The sequence below is a fragment of the Xenopus laevis genome, chromosome 4L (assembly GCF_017654675.1).
Source record: "Xenopus laevis strain J_2021 chromosome 4L, Xenopus_laevis_v10.1, whole genome shotgun sequence".
Taxonomy (NCBI): Eukaryota; Metazoa; Chordata; class Amphibia; order Anura; family Pipidae; genus Xenopus; species Xenopus laevis.
Window position 1 is genome coordinate 94,267,069 of NC_054377.1, and position 16,039 is coordinate 94,283,107.

The following is a 16,039-nucleotide window of genomic DNA, read 5'->3' on the forward strand; positions in this document are numbered from 1 at the left end:
TCCTTCCTTTTTTTGCTAAGAAAGGTGGAAGGTGGAAGGTTTAGTTATTCATTCCATAAAGTAAAAAATGGACATATTTCTATTAATATAAGTAAACAAGCCTATCATGAGAAGGATCTAATGTATGACAGTTCTATTGCATATCATGATCGCCTGATCAAAAAATAATGCTATCCCTATGTAAGCTGAGGACTGGCAGATGTTATTATGAATAACCTTGGTTTAAGGCAAAATTCCAATCCTATAAGCTAATAAGCTAACAATAAACTAATAAGCTGTTGTTGATTTATTTAAACACAATTTTAAATTTGGCCACAAGCTTTCTACATTTAGCAACAGTGGTTTTAAATGCATTTCTTATTCATATTTTTCAAAATGCATTTTTTCAGGGTATTTTTTTCTCACCTTGAGAAAGAGATGGTTGATTGAGTCGGACATGGTACATTACAGATCGAACATTCCAGTGTTGAACTAGTGGGTAACCAGACACCTCACTAAAGTTTACCATACCTAAAACAAAAGAAAATCTATCAGCTTTTGTCCCAAACATCTGATGGAGAGCAGTCACTAAATAAGCTTACTGGCCAAGGACATATTTAAGGAAGAATATGTAGAGCCTACACAGATATTTATTCTTTTTTTTTGCACAATAGACACCCTTGCATTTATGTAAAAAAAGCCTTAATCAAGTTTCAATTTACTACTTTGGACATTAATAAATAACTTGGAAAATGCTGCATTACAAACCAGCAAACTAATAGGGAAAACGAGTACAGGAAACCTTATGCATTTCTTTGTTTTAAATAAAAGATAAATGTGTTTCTATTTTTTTGGTACATTGCATTATAGTCCTAAAATCTTTTTTTCTTAATTACCAATATTGCTCTGCTACTAAAAGCATTGCTTATTTTGTTCTTTATTGTTGTATTAATGCTAATGCTTGGGTTTAGAGCAAAAGCTGCTGCAGATGCCAACCACTTTGAAATATATCCCACAATTATGATCTTTTTGACCAAAAGGTGTGCCACAATGAATTGCCTTGAAGTGAGAACTTGAAAAATTCGATATGGGAAGATTGGAAGATTGCTTTGCATGTATGAATACTTATGTTTTTGAGAGTACAGGTTCCTTTTGTCTGTGTTTATCTCCAGGCAGATCATAAGTTAGGCTTTCAGCTTTGGGCAAGTTGCCAATCGTCTCAATATCTCATTCTTCAACCTAATGGTTTATGTTGTGATTTTTTAAATTATGTTTTATTTGGAGTCAGAATGTTGCCAGGTTAGTTCCTCTAGTTGGAAAAAAAATAAAACTGTAGACAATAGAATAAAGAAACAATGGGAACAATTTTGCAGTTACAGTGCCAGATTCTTTTAGAAAGGCACCTCTGTCAGAAGTCAGAACTCCATTACTAAGAGAGCCAGACTGTTTGTTCTAAACATGTGAAGTGTTTGTCCAAATAAAAACTTTGCAGATTAATACTGAAGTGCTCTCAGTAAATTGCTTTGAACACCATGTGAGAACAAACAGATTTACATAAAGTACACTATATTTAATTTATTAGTCTGTAGCTGAAAAGCTTCTGGCTCGTTGAAGAAAATCTGTTCTGAATAATTAGAATTTTTTTAGTTAATGGAGCCAGAAAATGTCAGTACCATGCTGCACTGATTTTAAGTTGAATTGTAACTCAAATTAGATTTAGGAGAATAAGTTTTTACCTAGTTCTTGGTTGGAGGAAATGTCTTCTTAAAAAATCAAGCATTTTTTTACAATAAAAGTCAGCAGTCAACAAAAGTCAACACATATATCTGGCTATGACCTTAAGTGAATGTAGTTTATATGGGGAGTGGAGCTAACATAGTCTATAAACATTGTCTATATTTCAGCTCAGTTTAAATGGGTTATAACACAAAAGCTTATATATACAAGCTTTTTTAATATAGCCCATAGTTCAGCTCAGTCTGAAATGTCATAACACAAAAAAAGCTATTTAGTTAATTATGTAATGGTCTATCTCCCCCAAATTTAAAGCTTGATGTGATAGAATGCTATGAAACCTTACAATGGATTTAGTTACAATTACAATTTCATGTTTTGTAGCATTTGGCTGTACCCTTTGGAATGCTGAAATCTGATTGGTCAAATATATACTGTATGCAGGCCATGGTGGTGCCACTGTTTTGTCAAAAAAAGTAATCATTAACCTCCTTCTGTAAGAGAGAATATTTTTTAGAAAGTGTTGTTGCATTCCATGGCCACAGGAATAATATGGGTTAAATTACACTGCAAGTGGGGGTCAATATATATAAGCCCCTTGCATGCAGTTGATATATTTTACATTTGCTCAAAAATCAGTTGTTGACCTTGTCCAGGATAAAATAATGGCTCCAGAGAAATCTGGTCATCTGGTCATACTGTGTCCAAATCCATAAAGAACAAAGCTGCTAACAAACAAACTTTCATCTTTATATATGAAATACATTGGTTCTTTTAGAGGCAGCAGCAACGCTGTCTAACCTTTCTATGATTAATAGGAGTAATACCCATCCATTTAAGCCACACTATTAATTAACATAAATGGAAGATAATATATGTATGTCTAAGGTTAAAATGTAAGTCAGATGGAATAACGAGGCCAAGGTAGCAACAGAAAGTTGGCAGAAGTAGTTTATCCCTGAAAGCTGCTAATTGGAGAGTTCATCCAGGATCTCGACGGCAGGCTATGCAGTGCATGTTAAATTGAGATAAGAAGACGTCTGAGCAAATAATTTGATGTCACATTGCTGATTAATAATAACTTTAACTGGACCAGTGCATGGCAAACTGTGAATTGCCTAGCATGAGATCTGAGAAGTAACTATTTAACAGTAACCTTTTACTGTGTGTAGTTATATTTTGCATAGCTATTGGCAGAGTATAGCACCATTTCATTATTTTAAATGGAATCCAAATATTGTTCTCGCTCTAGGACCAGTGATTTCTTTTTCTTTCTTATATTTTTACCTTCTTTATACTTTTACCATTACATTTGGAACATTTCACAATAGATACGTAGAACTTGTGACCACCCAACTGCATATGTGACATCTTCTGTAAATTATCCCCAGGGAAGCTTCCTGAGTCACTACATCTCAAGCGACTTGTTTTAAAAGGAGCCAAAGTGTGTATGGACGTGTTAGATGGGACTGATTGTCATAATATTATGGCCATTAAACTATTTGGCAATAGCTCCATTAGCTTCCAGAATAAGAGTAGAGATATGAAATTGACTTCAGGCCAATTCATAATAATACCGAAATAATTTTATATTCAGTTGATCATGACATTAAGTGGTTTAGTTCAGAGTAATTTAGATCTCAACTCACAGGACTGGATACTGTCCTTACCACCACCTCTTGGCTGGGCTCCCTAGTGCAACTGCAATGGGCAATGGCATACTTAGTTACATAGCACTCAGTTCATTATATGCATAGCGACGGTGGCATTTAGTGCAGTGCCATGGTTTAAAGAGGTTTTCTGCAATAATACTAGGTAATAAACCATATCATAGAAGTTCATGCCTATGAATAAGAAAGATACTTTGACCATGGTGTTGCAGGTTTTAGCAGACTCGTGGCTAATTATTAATGTACATTTAATTGCCCTGCAGCAGTGGATCAGACTTCTTAGTTCTGGAAACAGGATTCAAAGAGAAAGAGATGACAGGACATTTATAACAGTTAATTTAGTAACTTTTCAGAGCTTCTCAGGATGGTGAAACACAAGGTATACTAATAGTGATGGGCGAATTTATTCGCCAGGCATGAATTTGCTGCAAATTTCTGCGGTTCGCCACTGGCAAATAAATTTGCGAAATTGCCAGGAAAATTCAGACGCCGGCGACAATTCCAATGCCGACGATGATTAACGTATGCCCATTGATTTTAATGCACATCAAATTGGCGCAGGCGGCAGAATTGTCTCCGGCGTTGATTTTGACACCCGGGAATGGACACCGTTGTCAAAATGTGCAAGTTTAGCAAATTTTGCACCATTTCGCTGATTTAGCTGGAAATTCGCTAATTTTTCAGCGCAACAAAATGGGACAAATTCGTCCATCACTATTTACTAATTTTCAATATAATAGAAAAGAAGAATGTTAAAAAAGCAACACTAACGATAGTGCAGTTGATCAAACATATACATCTGTTCACATTGACACAATAAACTTTAAAGATACAAACAACTACCTCATCCCATGTTAGATAAAACATATAATAAATCATTCCCTGATCATATCTTTAGACTGCATGGTGGTACAAAGGAAAATAACCCTGCATGAACGAATGTTATTATGTTGGATATATTGACCTGTCAAGAATTCTGGGTCAGGAACAGGCTCCGATATCTCCTCATGACACTGAGTTTCAGATGGAATGGTCGCTACAAGCAGTCCATCTGGAAGCTGATGTTCCAAACCCCGAGCAAAGTTATTTTGCCTAAAGAAAAGGTGGAAGCAAGATGCCAGAAAATATTATTCTCCCCCTATTGTGGAAAGATAAAATCAACCTTACAAGCCTTAGAAGTGTCTCCAAGAGGGATTGAGTAGTAAAACACACATGACACCATATCAGAGAACAGTGTTACAGTGTCCAGTGAAAAAGAAACTGATAGACTTTCACCTGAATGTTCCTTTGAGCAGTTGATTAGGTGCCAGTTCCTTGGTGAGGTTATTGTAACCGTAAAAGAACTCCCCAAAAAGTGTCTGATTCATGGGCACCTCCTGAGCCTCTCCACAGTGTGGACCACCAGGACATGGCTCTGTTATCAGGTGACATGATAACCCATCCATACCGAGTTTATATTCCTCAATACATCTGCAGAAGGCACAGTAGACATGATTAAATTAACTATATGATCCTGACTATAGCTTCTGATTCTTTACTTTTTTTAAGCATTTAAACATAGAACAGGAGCCTGAAGGATCTACAGATGATCTAAGAATGATGATCTGTATTAAGATGCAGCAGCTACGTTGCAGCCTTGATCATCACACCCACTTCTAAATTAAAACTAGCAAACACACATGCTGACATACTAAACATAGAAGTGCTCACACCAAGCTGAGAGAATTTTATTACACACTTCAGACTTTGTTATTTTAGTAAATTGATTTTCTAGAAAATTATAGAAAGTTTCCCTAAATGGGAAGGAGGGAAGAGAGGGAAGTATGATTGAATCATCTATAAGGGAAGTTTAGGATATCTTGAATTTGTAAACTAACAGCAAGCTGTTATCAGTTATCTTCGATTGCTTGCTATTGGCACCTGCACTTATGAGTAGTTTCCAAGTGTTAGTAAATGAGCCATAGCATGTGGTCATTTACTACATACAAGGCAGCAGACACTGTCTGCATTCAGCACTATTGTATTCATAGAGCGTGTTCAGGGGAGGCACGTAGGTGTCCCCTCCAATTCCCTTCCTGCACCTAACTTGTACATCATTCAGATGGAGGCTGCAAGGGAGCCCTATTACAGGTACTAAGGACAGGACTGCCTGGCACCTGCTGGTACAGTGCTCTTCACGTAGCATTTGATTCTCAATTCTTGGTACAAAATACAGCCAGACACAAGCATGGTTTAAATGACTCAGACTCCTGAATAACCTGTAGATGTTGTAGCTCAACAGGCTAATATAAAAAGAAGCACAAAGGTCTAGGAGATGAAACAGCCTAGGTGACTCTTCATGGTAGGGGTAGTAAGGTTGTGATTCTAATAATTTCACAAACCTCAAATAGTGACTGTAAAAAAGAACCAACCCCTAACATGCTGTATCTTGTATATTAGCAGAAGGTATATTTGGCAAATTATCAAATTCCAGTTCCAGCAGTGACTTTATATAGCAATAAAGTATGAAATTTTTTATAAATATACAGCAGTATATCATACAGGAATGCGTGCGTAAGAAATATTATCCAAGTTTCAGAGCACAAAAACTGCACTCACGAGACTTCACCACACAAAAGGAATTATTTGCATAATATTTCAGGCCCTGATATGCAAATAAATCCTTTTGTGTGGTGACGCCCAGTTTTTTTCCCCTGAAACAAAGATATACAGTATATAGAAAACCAACAGCTGTAGAAAAAAAATAGCCCTACATAAAACTTTATATACTGTAACTGCAGTTTCATTCCCACAGCCTAGGGAAATATTTATAGCTTTGCCCCCGCACATAAAGCTGTAGCTAAGTTGCATTTATTCTGAGTTTATAAAGAAAATGAAGTGCTAATGTGCAGTTACTAGCTAGACAAAAGGTCAGTGGTTTTAGTAATTCCTCCATTAGCTATTCTCCATTACTAGCACTCGATTATGTACTGTTATATCTTTATGGTTTTAAAGAGAATGCATGAGTACTTTTAGCACTGTTCTTAGTAGAACCTTGTAAAATACCATGGAATAATATTGCAGTACTTACCCACAGTACATATAGATGTTATACAAATCTGAATCTTCTGACAGAGGCACATCTTCATGGAGACAGAGCTGTTCACAGCCTCCATTAAAGCCATCGGAACAATCTACTCCCACCTGCCGGTCATAACAGCCTGAGAGGTCCTTCATGGGACTCAGTCGTGATGGACACTATTTGGGGTGCAATATATGACAGTTAAAATGTTCCATTTGTATCTAGGAATTCCATGTTTGCCTCTGAGACACAGGATCATACTACAATCAGGAAAAACATTCAGTATGTATAGATAGAGTTCAGTGGCCATGCAGGAAAAGTTCTCCATTCAGACATATTTAACTTAATAGGCACCAGTCACCCAGATTTTTTTTACCCAACCAGAGCTGCAGGCTAATAGAGTCTCTTCCTTTGCTTTAGGCCCAAAAATAAAGAAGGTTAATATTAACTGGAAAAATGCATTGATTTTTACAGATAGTAGCCTTGGGCTTGACATGGGGTATGCTGGGACAAACTTTCACAGATCTAATTTTGGGGGCATCAGCTTATCATGGCATGGGATTGGTTAGTTCATTGCAGGTGCTATGCATCTGAATTGACTTACCTTACTATGTATGTAGTGTGTCCAGTGTTACAGTGAAGCTTCCTATTTAAATTAACATTTATGGACTCATTTATAAATCTCGGACATGATGACAAATGCAAAAAATTGACACAAGCTGCCTTATTTTTTACACTTTGTCAACGTTGGACTGGGCCCCCAGCTGCAAAGTCCTCTCTGCACTCCTCCTGCCCCCTGGAGCGCATCAGCATGAACAGGTTCAGGGAAGGAGGCAGAGGTAGTGCAGGGAGCAGGTCTGGGCCTACCAGGCTTTTTCCCGGTGTCCCGCCGGCCCAGTCCGACCCTGCATTTTGTACTTTGCCCCAACTGAATTTGCTTCTTGTGAACTGTTTTGGGCTTAGCTTTGAATACTAGTGCAGAATGCAAAATGCAATTTAAGAGGATGTTTCTGTCTTGTTATCCAGAATTCCAGTGTGCCATCATTTCCAGCATTTGGAATCAATATTACATCTGTATATGACTATGGACACGCCTGAATTCGATAATTACCCACTTGGACTTTGGTGGGTGGAAGGGATGGGTGTGTTTATAAGGCCTTCATGTTCTGTTTGGTGTCACACTTGAGAAAGGGCAAGTAAGGCCTGAAACATGTTGTGTGAATTGTAGTCCACAATTAAAATCTAACCACAGCTAGAGCTAGAGTGCTCTCTTTAATTCACTATATTGGATGTTTAATGTAGAGGATAGTAGTTCCCTGGATAAGGATTGATGCACTAGTGCTTGTACTTACCAGAGGCAGAGAGGAAGAACAGTCTTCTGACTCCACCTATAGTGGGAATTACCACCAGTTTAAAACTGTTGGTATGTCCAGAGTATGGTTGCCATCTGGTCAGTATTTTTCTGGCCTGGCCAGTAAAAATGATGATTGACCCTTATGTTATTGCATCCATTATTACGTTGCTCTCTTGGTAAAGAATGGAGCAGAAAGAGTTGCAATCCTCTGTGGCACTGCCTGATTTAGCAACCTGCAACCAGTAGCCTGCATACACAAAGGGAGATAGTACATGGTGTGGGGGAATAGTAATATCAACATGTGCAATGCTTTTCATCGGCTGGCATGATGTAAAGGTCACCACACTCTGGAGAACTAGAAACACCTCCTCTGGAGTGAAACACCCCAAAAAGTCTTATTTTGACAGCTGCCAGAAGAACAATATATGTTTGAATACATAATGCCTACATTCTATGGTTTGAGCTAGGGCCCCTGATTCCGCTGAAAGTGACTCTTAAGCAAGGTTTGCTGAAAAGAAAGTGGAAGAACTTGACTAGCCTACACAAAGCTCTTATCACATCCCAACTAAATAGCTATGGAATAATGCCCAACATCAGGATCATTTTCATATTATTTCCCTTGTTTTGGAAATGAGATCTGGGACAGGCAGGTGCACAGATAATTTTGGTCAGATGGTGTATATCTAGTAATGCCATTTACTTATCATACATAACTTGGGTTAAATGCAGTCATATTATATGCTCTTGGCAATGAGAAATAGAATAATCTACCAGAAAAGAAGAGTCCTGTTAGTGTTCTGGTAGAAAAAGAGTATCCTAATAAGAAGAATAAAAGTAAACTTTAGCTTTGCACAATCGAATATGTCTGAATATGTCTGAAGACCCTTACTGTGATCATATTAATTAGAACACAGGGCATTTAAAAGCAAATGTAGCTGAAGAGGCTGTTTTTGAAACATACTGTAATTAAATTTTACATTCTGCCCAAGGGCAACTCTTAGAATGAGTGTGTTTATGTCTTAATGAGGATGTAATCAGATGCTTGGGTAGGTGGTCATCTGATCACTTTTAGTGTTATACAATGCTTTATGAAACCGTCCATTTATTTGCTTTTCCTCACTTTAAGAAATGTTTAGCTAATTAGTCCCATGGGGGCTTGAATCTGTGAATAACAATCTACTGACTAGACAGAAACCAAGTTCTACATTGAAAATAGGTAATTAAAGTGTTTATAAATATCTATTGGATGGTGTTTGAACATTTGAGTGGCTTTCTTTTTCTGGGGTATAACAAGGAATGACAAAATGTGTCTTAATCATATTTGACCTATAAAATGACGTTATCTATTTTGCGTGTAAGAAAATGTAGATTACAGGTAGAAAATGTAATTACACAGTGAGGATAAACTAGGTGTCTTGTAAATGTATGCCCACTATTTAAATATTATTTTACTATTTTACTATTTTGTTCCCTACTGTTAGCTCCAAACATCTACTACCTCACTAACGCAATCTTGTTGGCTAGTTTCCTACCTTTGAGCCTCACAATAAGCCTAGAATGAGCTTTTTGCCACTGCACTAATCACTCAGTGGCAGAAGCTGTTGCTTTTGTAGTTGAACAATAAGAAAGCATAATAGATTGTGGATTAATCCCATGTATATGCAGAGCCTACATATTGTCAGCCACAAAAACCTGAAAGATAAAGGACTCATAGTGCAGATTCCTCTTACACCTGCATTGTAGCTGAAAGAGTCCTGACTGTGCTGCTGTACAGACACATCTCAATCAAACATGCAATCTGCCGAGCAATAGGAGGTGCAGTATTAAGTGAGACATTATAAAAATCTAGGCTCTACAGAATAGTATAATTTGCCTAATAGCAAGCTGCATCACTAAGATCTTTAAAACAGCCATTAAAAGTAAAATAACATCTGTTGTCCTCATCAACACTGCGGGGTAGTAAAGGACAATAGATCTGATGCCTCCTTGAGAGACAGGAACATGTAAAAGCTTAATGCTGTACCTTAGCAGTCTGGGTAATTTGTCACTCAGTGTGTCTTGTTCCTCTAGTCTAACCTTGCTTTCATGAAGCCAAATTGCTGTGTAAGTTGAACAGAAGACGTTTTTGGATGAAAAAAAACATATTTAACCTGAAATGCTGGTTTTGAGCCATGTAGATAGATGGTGTTTAAGACCACCTGAATATACTGCAGGACATTATAGTTGTTCCACATCTCCACAAAGATCCCTCCATTTCACACCAGATGGAGGGAAATGGAGAAATCTCTGAGATAATTGGAAAATTGTTTGTGCTGACCCTGACTTATGTAGGGTAGTTCCAGAACCCCCTATAAATTGGTTTAAAAGGGGCACTAATCTACGGGATCTCTTAAAAATGATCCAGTTGTTTGCAATCAAAAGAAACCTAGTGGGTGCTTGGTGCTTTCATTGCCCCAACTGCACTTTGTGCAGATATATGATACCTGCTGATTCTTTCCTTCACCCACACTTGGTTTATTTAATTACATGCCCATGTGGGTTATCCTAAGTTGGTAAAACTGCCCAGATGTTATGCCTATGGATGGATGCACATCGATCCACAATTAGCACAGCATTCAGGGATGGTAATACTAATAAACCAGTTGCGAAGCACTTCCTTGAGAAGGGACATAGAATGCCTACTTTTCAATACACAGAGATAGACCATATTCCACCCCTGAGAAGAGGGGGTGATAGATCAAGAGTCCTCCTCCAGAAGGAGGTATTTTGGATTAAAAAATTAAATACCCCTTGGATTTAAATAAACACTGATCCTTTTTTGCTATCTGAACCAGCGCTGATGCTATTTTGTTACTGATGTATAATGTTCCTTATTATTGATACATTTCTTTCAATGCTACATTGTCTCTGCATATATCCTGTAATTTGGTTTTAATCAATGTGTTCTTCTTTAATATGTGCACACTAGTTATAACCTAGGTGATTCTGTCTCCTTGGTGCAGGGTTCCCTGATTGGGTCACATGATTGGTGAGAATACTCGCAATTGGGGGAGTGGCATGTGTTTTATCTATTTAAATGTGTGATTTTAACAGTAACATGGTCTTCATAAAGGTCTTAGGAAACTGGAACATTGGTCAGTTTTTAACGTATTAAAGGAAAATGTGGATTTTTAACTTTTTTAAAGAAATCCCAGTGTGCACCAATTCTTTGAGGACTAAATAATACAGAATGTTATGGTAGCACCAGGGTTAATTCCATTGAACAGTGTGCAGTAGGTTCAATGATTGTGTGTGTGTGTGTGTGTGTATATCTATCTATCTATCTATCTATCTATCTATCTATCTATCTATCTATCTATCTATATATATATATATATATATGGTTTTTATTCAACTTTGTGATGTTCTTCTTTTTTACATGCTCCCATCCGTTTACTTTAAAAACTACACACTGAGTTCATTTATTTGCTCAGTGCCCCAGTCATCCTGTTCTATGGAAAATCTGCTCTTTTCTTGGCATTATTCTTTCATTACTTATTCTCACCTCTTTCCCCTCCTATCCTGCTTTCTTTTTCACAATAACTTTCTGCTTGTGATTCGATTTCTCTTGTTAACAGATCTGGTCTCCTCTGAGGGGAACAAAACACCACTGACACGTTCCCTTGCCTATTCATCTGTCTTTGACAGAGCAGGTGCATTGAGGTGTCAGATACTAAATAAGGGGACGTGTGATCACAGGCCCCCCTCCCTAAACCATCAGTGTCAACACAGCTACGTGCTACATCTTAACTCATGCTGGTCCACAAAGGCCCTAATTTTGCAAAGAACTAAATTTATTATAGCTGTCTGAGTCAATGTAAACTGTTAGTCTGCTACTAATTGAATGTTAGCTTTTATGTGCTATATGTATGCTGTTGTTAATTCTTAATGCAGGTATAGCATCTATTATCCAGAAACCCAGAATGCCCCGAATTATGAAAAGGCCCTCTCAATAGACTTTAATGAAGTAATTACATTTTTAAGAAAATTATTTCCTTTTTGTCTGTATTATTAAAACAGTAAAAACCCTCTTCTTTAACCAAACTAAGCTACAATTAATTGTTATTGGTGAAAAAACAATCCTATTGGATTTATTTAATGTTTAAATGATTTTTTAGTAGACGTAAGGTATGGTGATCCAAAGTACACCAGATCCTGAGCATTCTGGATAACAGGTTCCATACCTATGAAAATAAACAATACTTACTAAAACTGCAAAAATAAATCCAGAGAAAACGTTACTTCTTAAGGTGGCCATACATGTAAAAATTACAATCTTTCCTGCGACCAATTGTTCATTTTCATTATAGACATTTAGAGACAAATCGTCAGATATACAGATAGAAACAATAGAATTCTACCAGTATGTGACGATTTAGCAGTAAACGCTAGACAATGTTCAATGGCGCCCAATCAAAATTTACTGTCTTGGGCGATCAAAGTCTTTTGCCGGTATTGGTCAGCTCGACTCCCGCCATGCACGCACCGAGTATCGTATGAAACTTGATTCTGTATGGCAATATCTGTATGTGTATGGCCACCTTAACATCTTTGATCCTACTTTCATCTATCTTTCCTACCTTCATCTATCTCTTTCACGCAAAGTGCAACAGCTCCTTAAAATCTACTCTTAATTAAGACACTATAGGGCAATTAAGACAAACTGAAGCACAACATTCGCTGTGCATTGATCCTATTCACAGTGGTACCTGTGCCAATACAGTATATTCTACTAGCAATTTATGGTTAGCACTAATGCACCCTTTAAGTCTGCTAAAATGAAATGCAAGCATTTGTACACGTGCACTAGTGAATCCTATAACTACTGCCTGCCTTGACCTGGCAATTATTCCAGGGGTGGCATCAAGTCAGTTGGTTCCATTGACATAACCTGTCAAGATGTCACTGACTTCCGACATACTCTTATAATATCATGTATGTGTGCGTGGGAGGAGGCATGTGAGAAGAATAAAAGTGGGAAGAGTACTTGCTACGTCATGGGAAGGAGGTATCTCAATGTGTTTCAAGCCCCCCCTTCCATACAGAACTAGATGATGATGATACCATGTATGTGAGCAAACCAGATGAAAATAATAACTTCTACAATAAGCTACTAAAAGTGTTTCCATGAGAATTTCAACAAATGATAAATGATCAGTTTCTATATTCCACAGCAAAACACTTATCTGAGTAATCTTACTTGAACAAGCAATTTCCATATGGTGCTGCTAAGTAACATAAAACCATTGACAGGTTACAACTTTGTGTTTATTTGTAACCATGCTCTTTTGTGCAAATGCAGACATAAGCTTTTGCTTTTCCTTTAACTACTGTAATAATAATCCTCATAACTCTTGATATTAAGCCAACATTGACAATCACCTGATACAGTATGTCTTTCCCTAGACTCATGTTCAATGGCAAAATGTGCTTACTCATATCTCTGGGGCCTCATGAACAAGTTGGCTAAGAATTTGCAGAGAAAACGCGACTGGTAAGAGCAGGCATAGACCAGCATTTATCAGTGATTGTAGTGCACAAGGGTGCGATCCTAATCTCATTGTCAAAATACACCTTATGTTGTTCATAGTTGCATTTACTGACTTTTGCTTGTATAAAAATGTGAATAAATCAGCAAAGAACTGCATATTTAAAGACGCCAAAGAAATCAAAACACTCTAAATGAGTGTCAGTAATATATTTATATATGATAGAAATGACCCATGTTGCCTATACACAACATCTTTGGTGTTCCAAGACTTGACATATAACTAGTTAGGGAACAACTGAAGACTAGAGTCTCCAGGAGAACTCGAAAGGGCTCAAGGGAACTCTAAGTATGAACTCAGAACTTGTCATTATAACTTTATTAATGTCATTAAATACAATTTATGGGGCTCTAGGAAAACTTCAGTGTGACTCAAAGTGTGGCACCAACTATAGGTGCTTATCACCCACTTGTGGTGACAGAGCTGAGGACATGGGAATGCCAGAGGTAACTACACTAGCCTTTTTTTGCGCAAGAAGGGTTCCAAGAAATGGAGTAGGAGGCTTTCAGCATGAAGCTGGCATAGACATGCAGATTAAAGCCTATAGGGCAAATTCCTTAACCGGCAAAAATCCGCCAGCAGTCATCGCATCACTTCACCAGGCATAAATTCGCTAGGACAACGCCAATTCACTAAAGTAGGAAGTTGTGTCCAGGGCACTGAACGCTGGCAAATTTTCACTAGTGTTACTTCAGCTATCAAAGAGAAGATGCTAATTTGCATACGGCGGGAAATGATAAAGTTCCATGGACGTATATGTTGCAGCAAATACATTACATTACACAAGCCCAGGGAACCTTAATAAATAAAATAGAGTTGTTATAATGCCCTACACATGAGCCCACTGTATAACTTTTGTTCCATATGTTAGAAATGGAGGGGGTTAGCCAAAATTTTGCACAAAAAATTGAGAAGGTCCTATGCACTCCATTGCACTTCACCTGGTCTAAGCTGGCGAACAGGGATGGGTGAATTTGACCTGTTTGGCAAAAAATTTGCAGCAGGCGAAATGTCGCCAACACCCATTAAAGTCTATGGGCGTCAAAAGAATTTTGATGCATGGGCGTCATTTGTGCAGCGAAACAAGGGGAAAAAAATTTGCCCATCCCTACTGGCAAAGGCAAGTCTGGCGAATGAGGTAAGGTTCAGTAAAATCCGCATCTTAGTGAATTTGTGGCCGTTTGCCAGAGCGAAAATTTGCCTGGCGTTAGAGTGCAAAGCAACACTAGCATCTATCACCTTCGCTACCAAAGTGACACCTACACCCGTTAGGCAGTTCTGAAATGACGTCACACTGGTGAACTTCGCTAGTGTTAGTCACTACGCCCTTTAGGGAATCTGCCCCCATGTCTGATGAACAATCATATGTGCCAATGTTCTGACCTGTGACTAACCAATCAGATTAGAATAAAGTAGTAGAGAACAAATCACATGATGCTCAGGCCATTACATGACAGACAACAATCGTACAATTTCTGTGCCACCTGTCTTGGTGGGCAGGAGTGGTGCACATGCCAGTAAAACCCTTATCCTAAACAATAGTTGTAGGGACTGTTCATTTTGCTCCTTCTGGTTCTTGGGTGTGTTTACAAAGAGTGAGAAGACATGTGGATTCGCCCAAGTCATTGACCATCCACTATGTGTGCATAAAAAATATAAAGGATAAAGGACATAAAAATTGTGGGCTCCAAAGGGCTCCACTGGGCAAGGACTGTTAAATATGATATAAAATGTAAAGTAATGCAGAGCAAAATTACTCTGAATAATTAAAGAATAATAATTTATTGTAGTTATAACAATTGGTAACAATAGCGATATTTGTATGTGCTTCCAATATGCAAATTCTTTAGTTTCCCAGGTTGCACACCATTATTCACAAGTTTTCAGTAGAAAATGTATTTCATTATTTCTGGAGCTATGATTAATTTGTTACCTTTTTTCCAGAATTTCTTTGTTTTATGATGCACTGTCTCTATCCATTTCATCTTCCATTCCATTGCAAGTCCAAAATGCTTGTATGTGTTTATTGTGCATCATATTATAACCTTTACTGTTATAGCTATACATTTCTATTAAAAACTAGTAATATATTAGACTGTTCGCGCCGCACGCTACATGACCTAGTTTGCTGGGCCCAATGACTAAGATGTATGTAAGCCATTAGGGAAGAACACTCTAGACAGTGCTATACATTTGTATATAATTTGTACATAAGAAAATAGATATTCTACCTGTAACCAGCCCTTATTAAGTCACAGTTCCCACTATCCCAACACAACTGCAACTCTTATTCATTATGGCAGGATCGTGCATATGCACCATAAAGTAATGCAGCTCTGTTGTTTAAAGTTAAACATCACACTCACCATACAACCACTGGAGTCCAGCTTGCGATCCGAGACACAACGGAAGTTCTTAGTGCAACCTCCATTATCCTTAGAGCAATCCCGAACAGGTCCAAAAGAATCTAGAAGGATTTCAAGGTTATCAAACGAAGAAGAAGTCATGAGCTCCTCTCTGGAGGCAAAAAAAGAAATAGAAAGGAAAGGAGGGAGAGGTTGGGCTTGATAGATGCAAACGTGAGATTGTTAAAGCAGCACATTAAATAAAAAAGAAGATAAAGGGAGGAAATATCAATAAGCTTAGGTAAAAA

The 16,039-nt window shown here is 37.7% G+C and overlaps 1 protein-coding gene across 1 annotated transcript in view; it reads right to left on the reverse strand.

Annotated features, from left to right (window-relative positions):
* Positions 1–16,039, reverse strand: part of astn1.L (astrotactin 1 L homeolog) — a 187,724-nt gene that overhangs the window by 33,474 nt on the left and 138,211 nt on the right. Inside the window, exons 12-16 of the mRNA XM_041590491.1 lie at positions 15,753–15,903; positions 6,454–6,620; positions 4,659–4,853; positions 4,348–4,475; positions 406–510 (exon numbers count right to left, since the gene is read on the reverse strand). Of these exons, the coding sequence (XP_041446425.1) occupies positions 406–510; positions 4,348–4,475; positions 4,659–4,853; positions 6,454–6,620; positions 15,753–15,903 (746 nt within the window). The remainder of the gene's footprint in view (positions 1–405; positions 511–4,347; positions 4,476–4,658; positions 4,854–6,453; positions 6,621–15,752; positions 15,904–16,039) is intronic.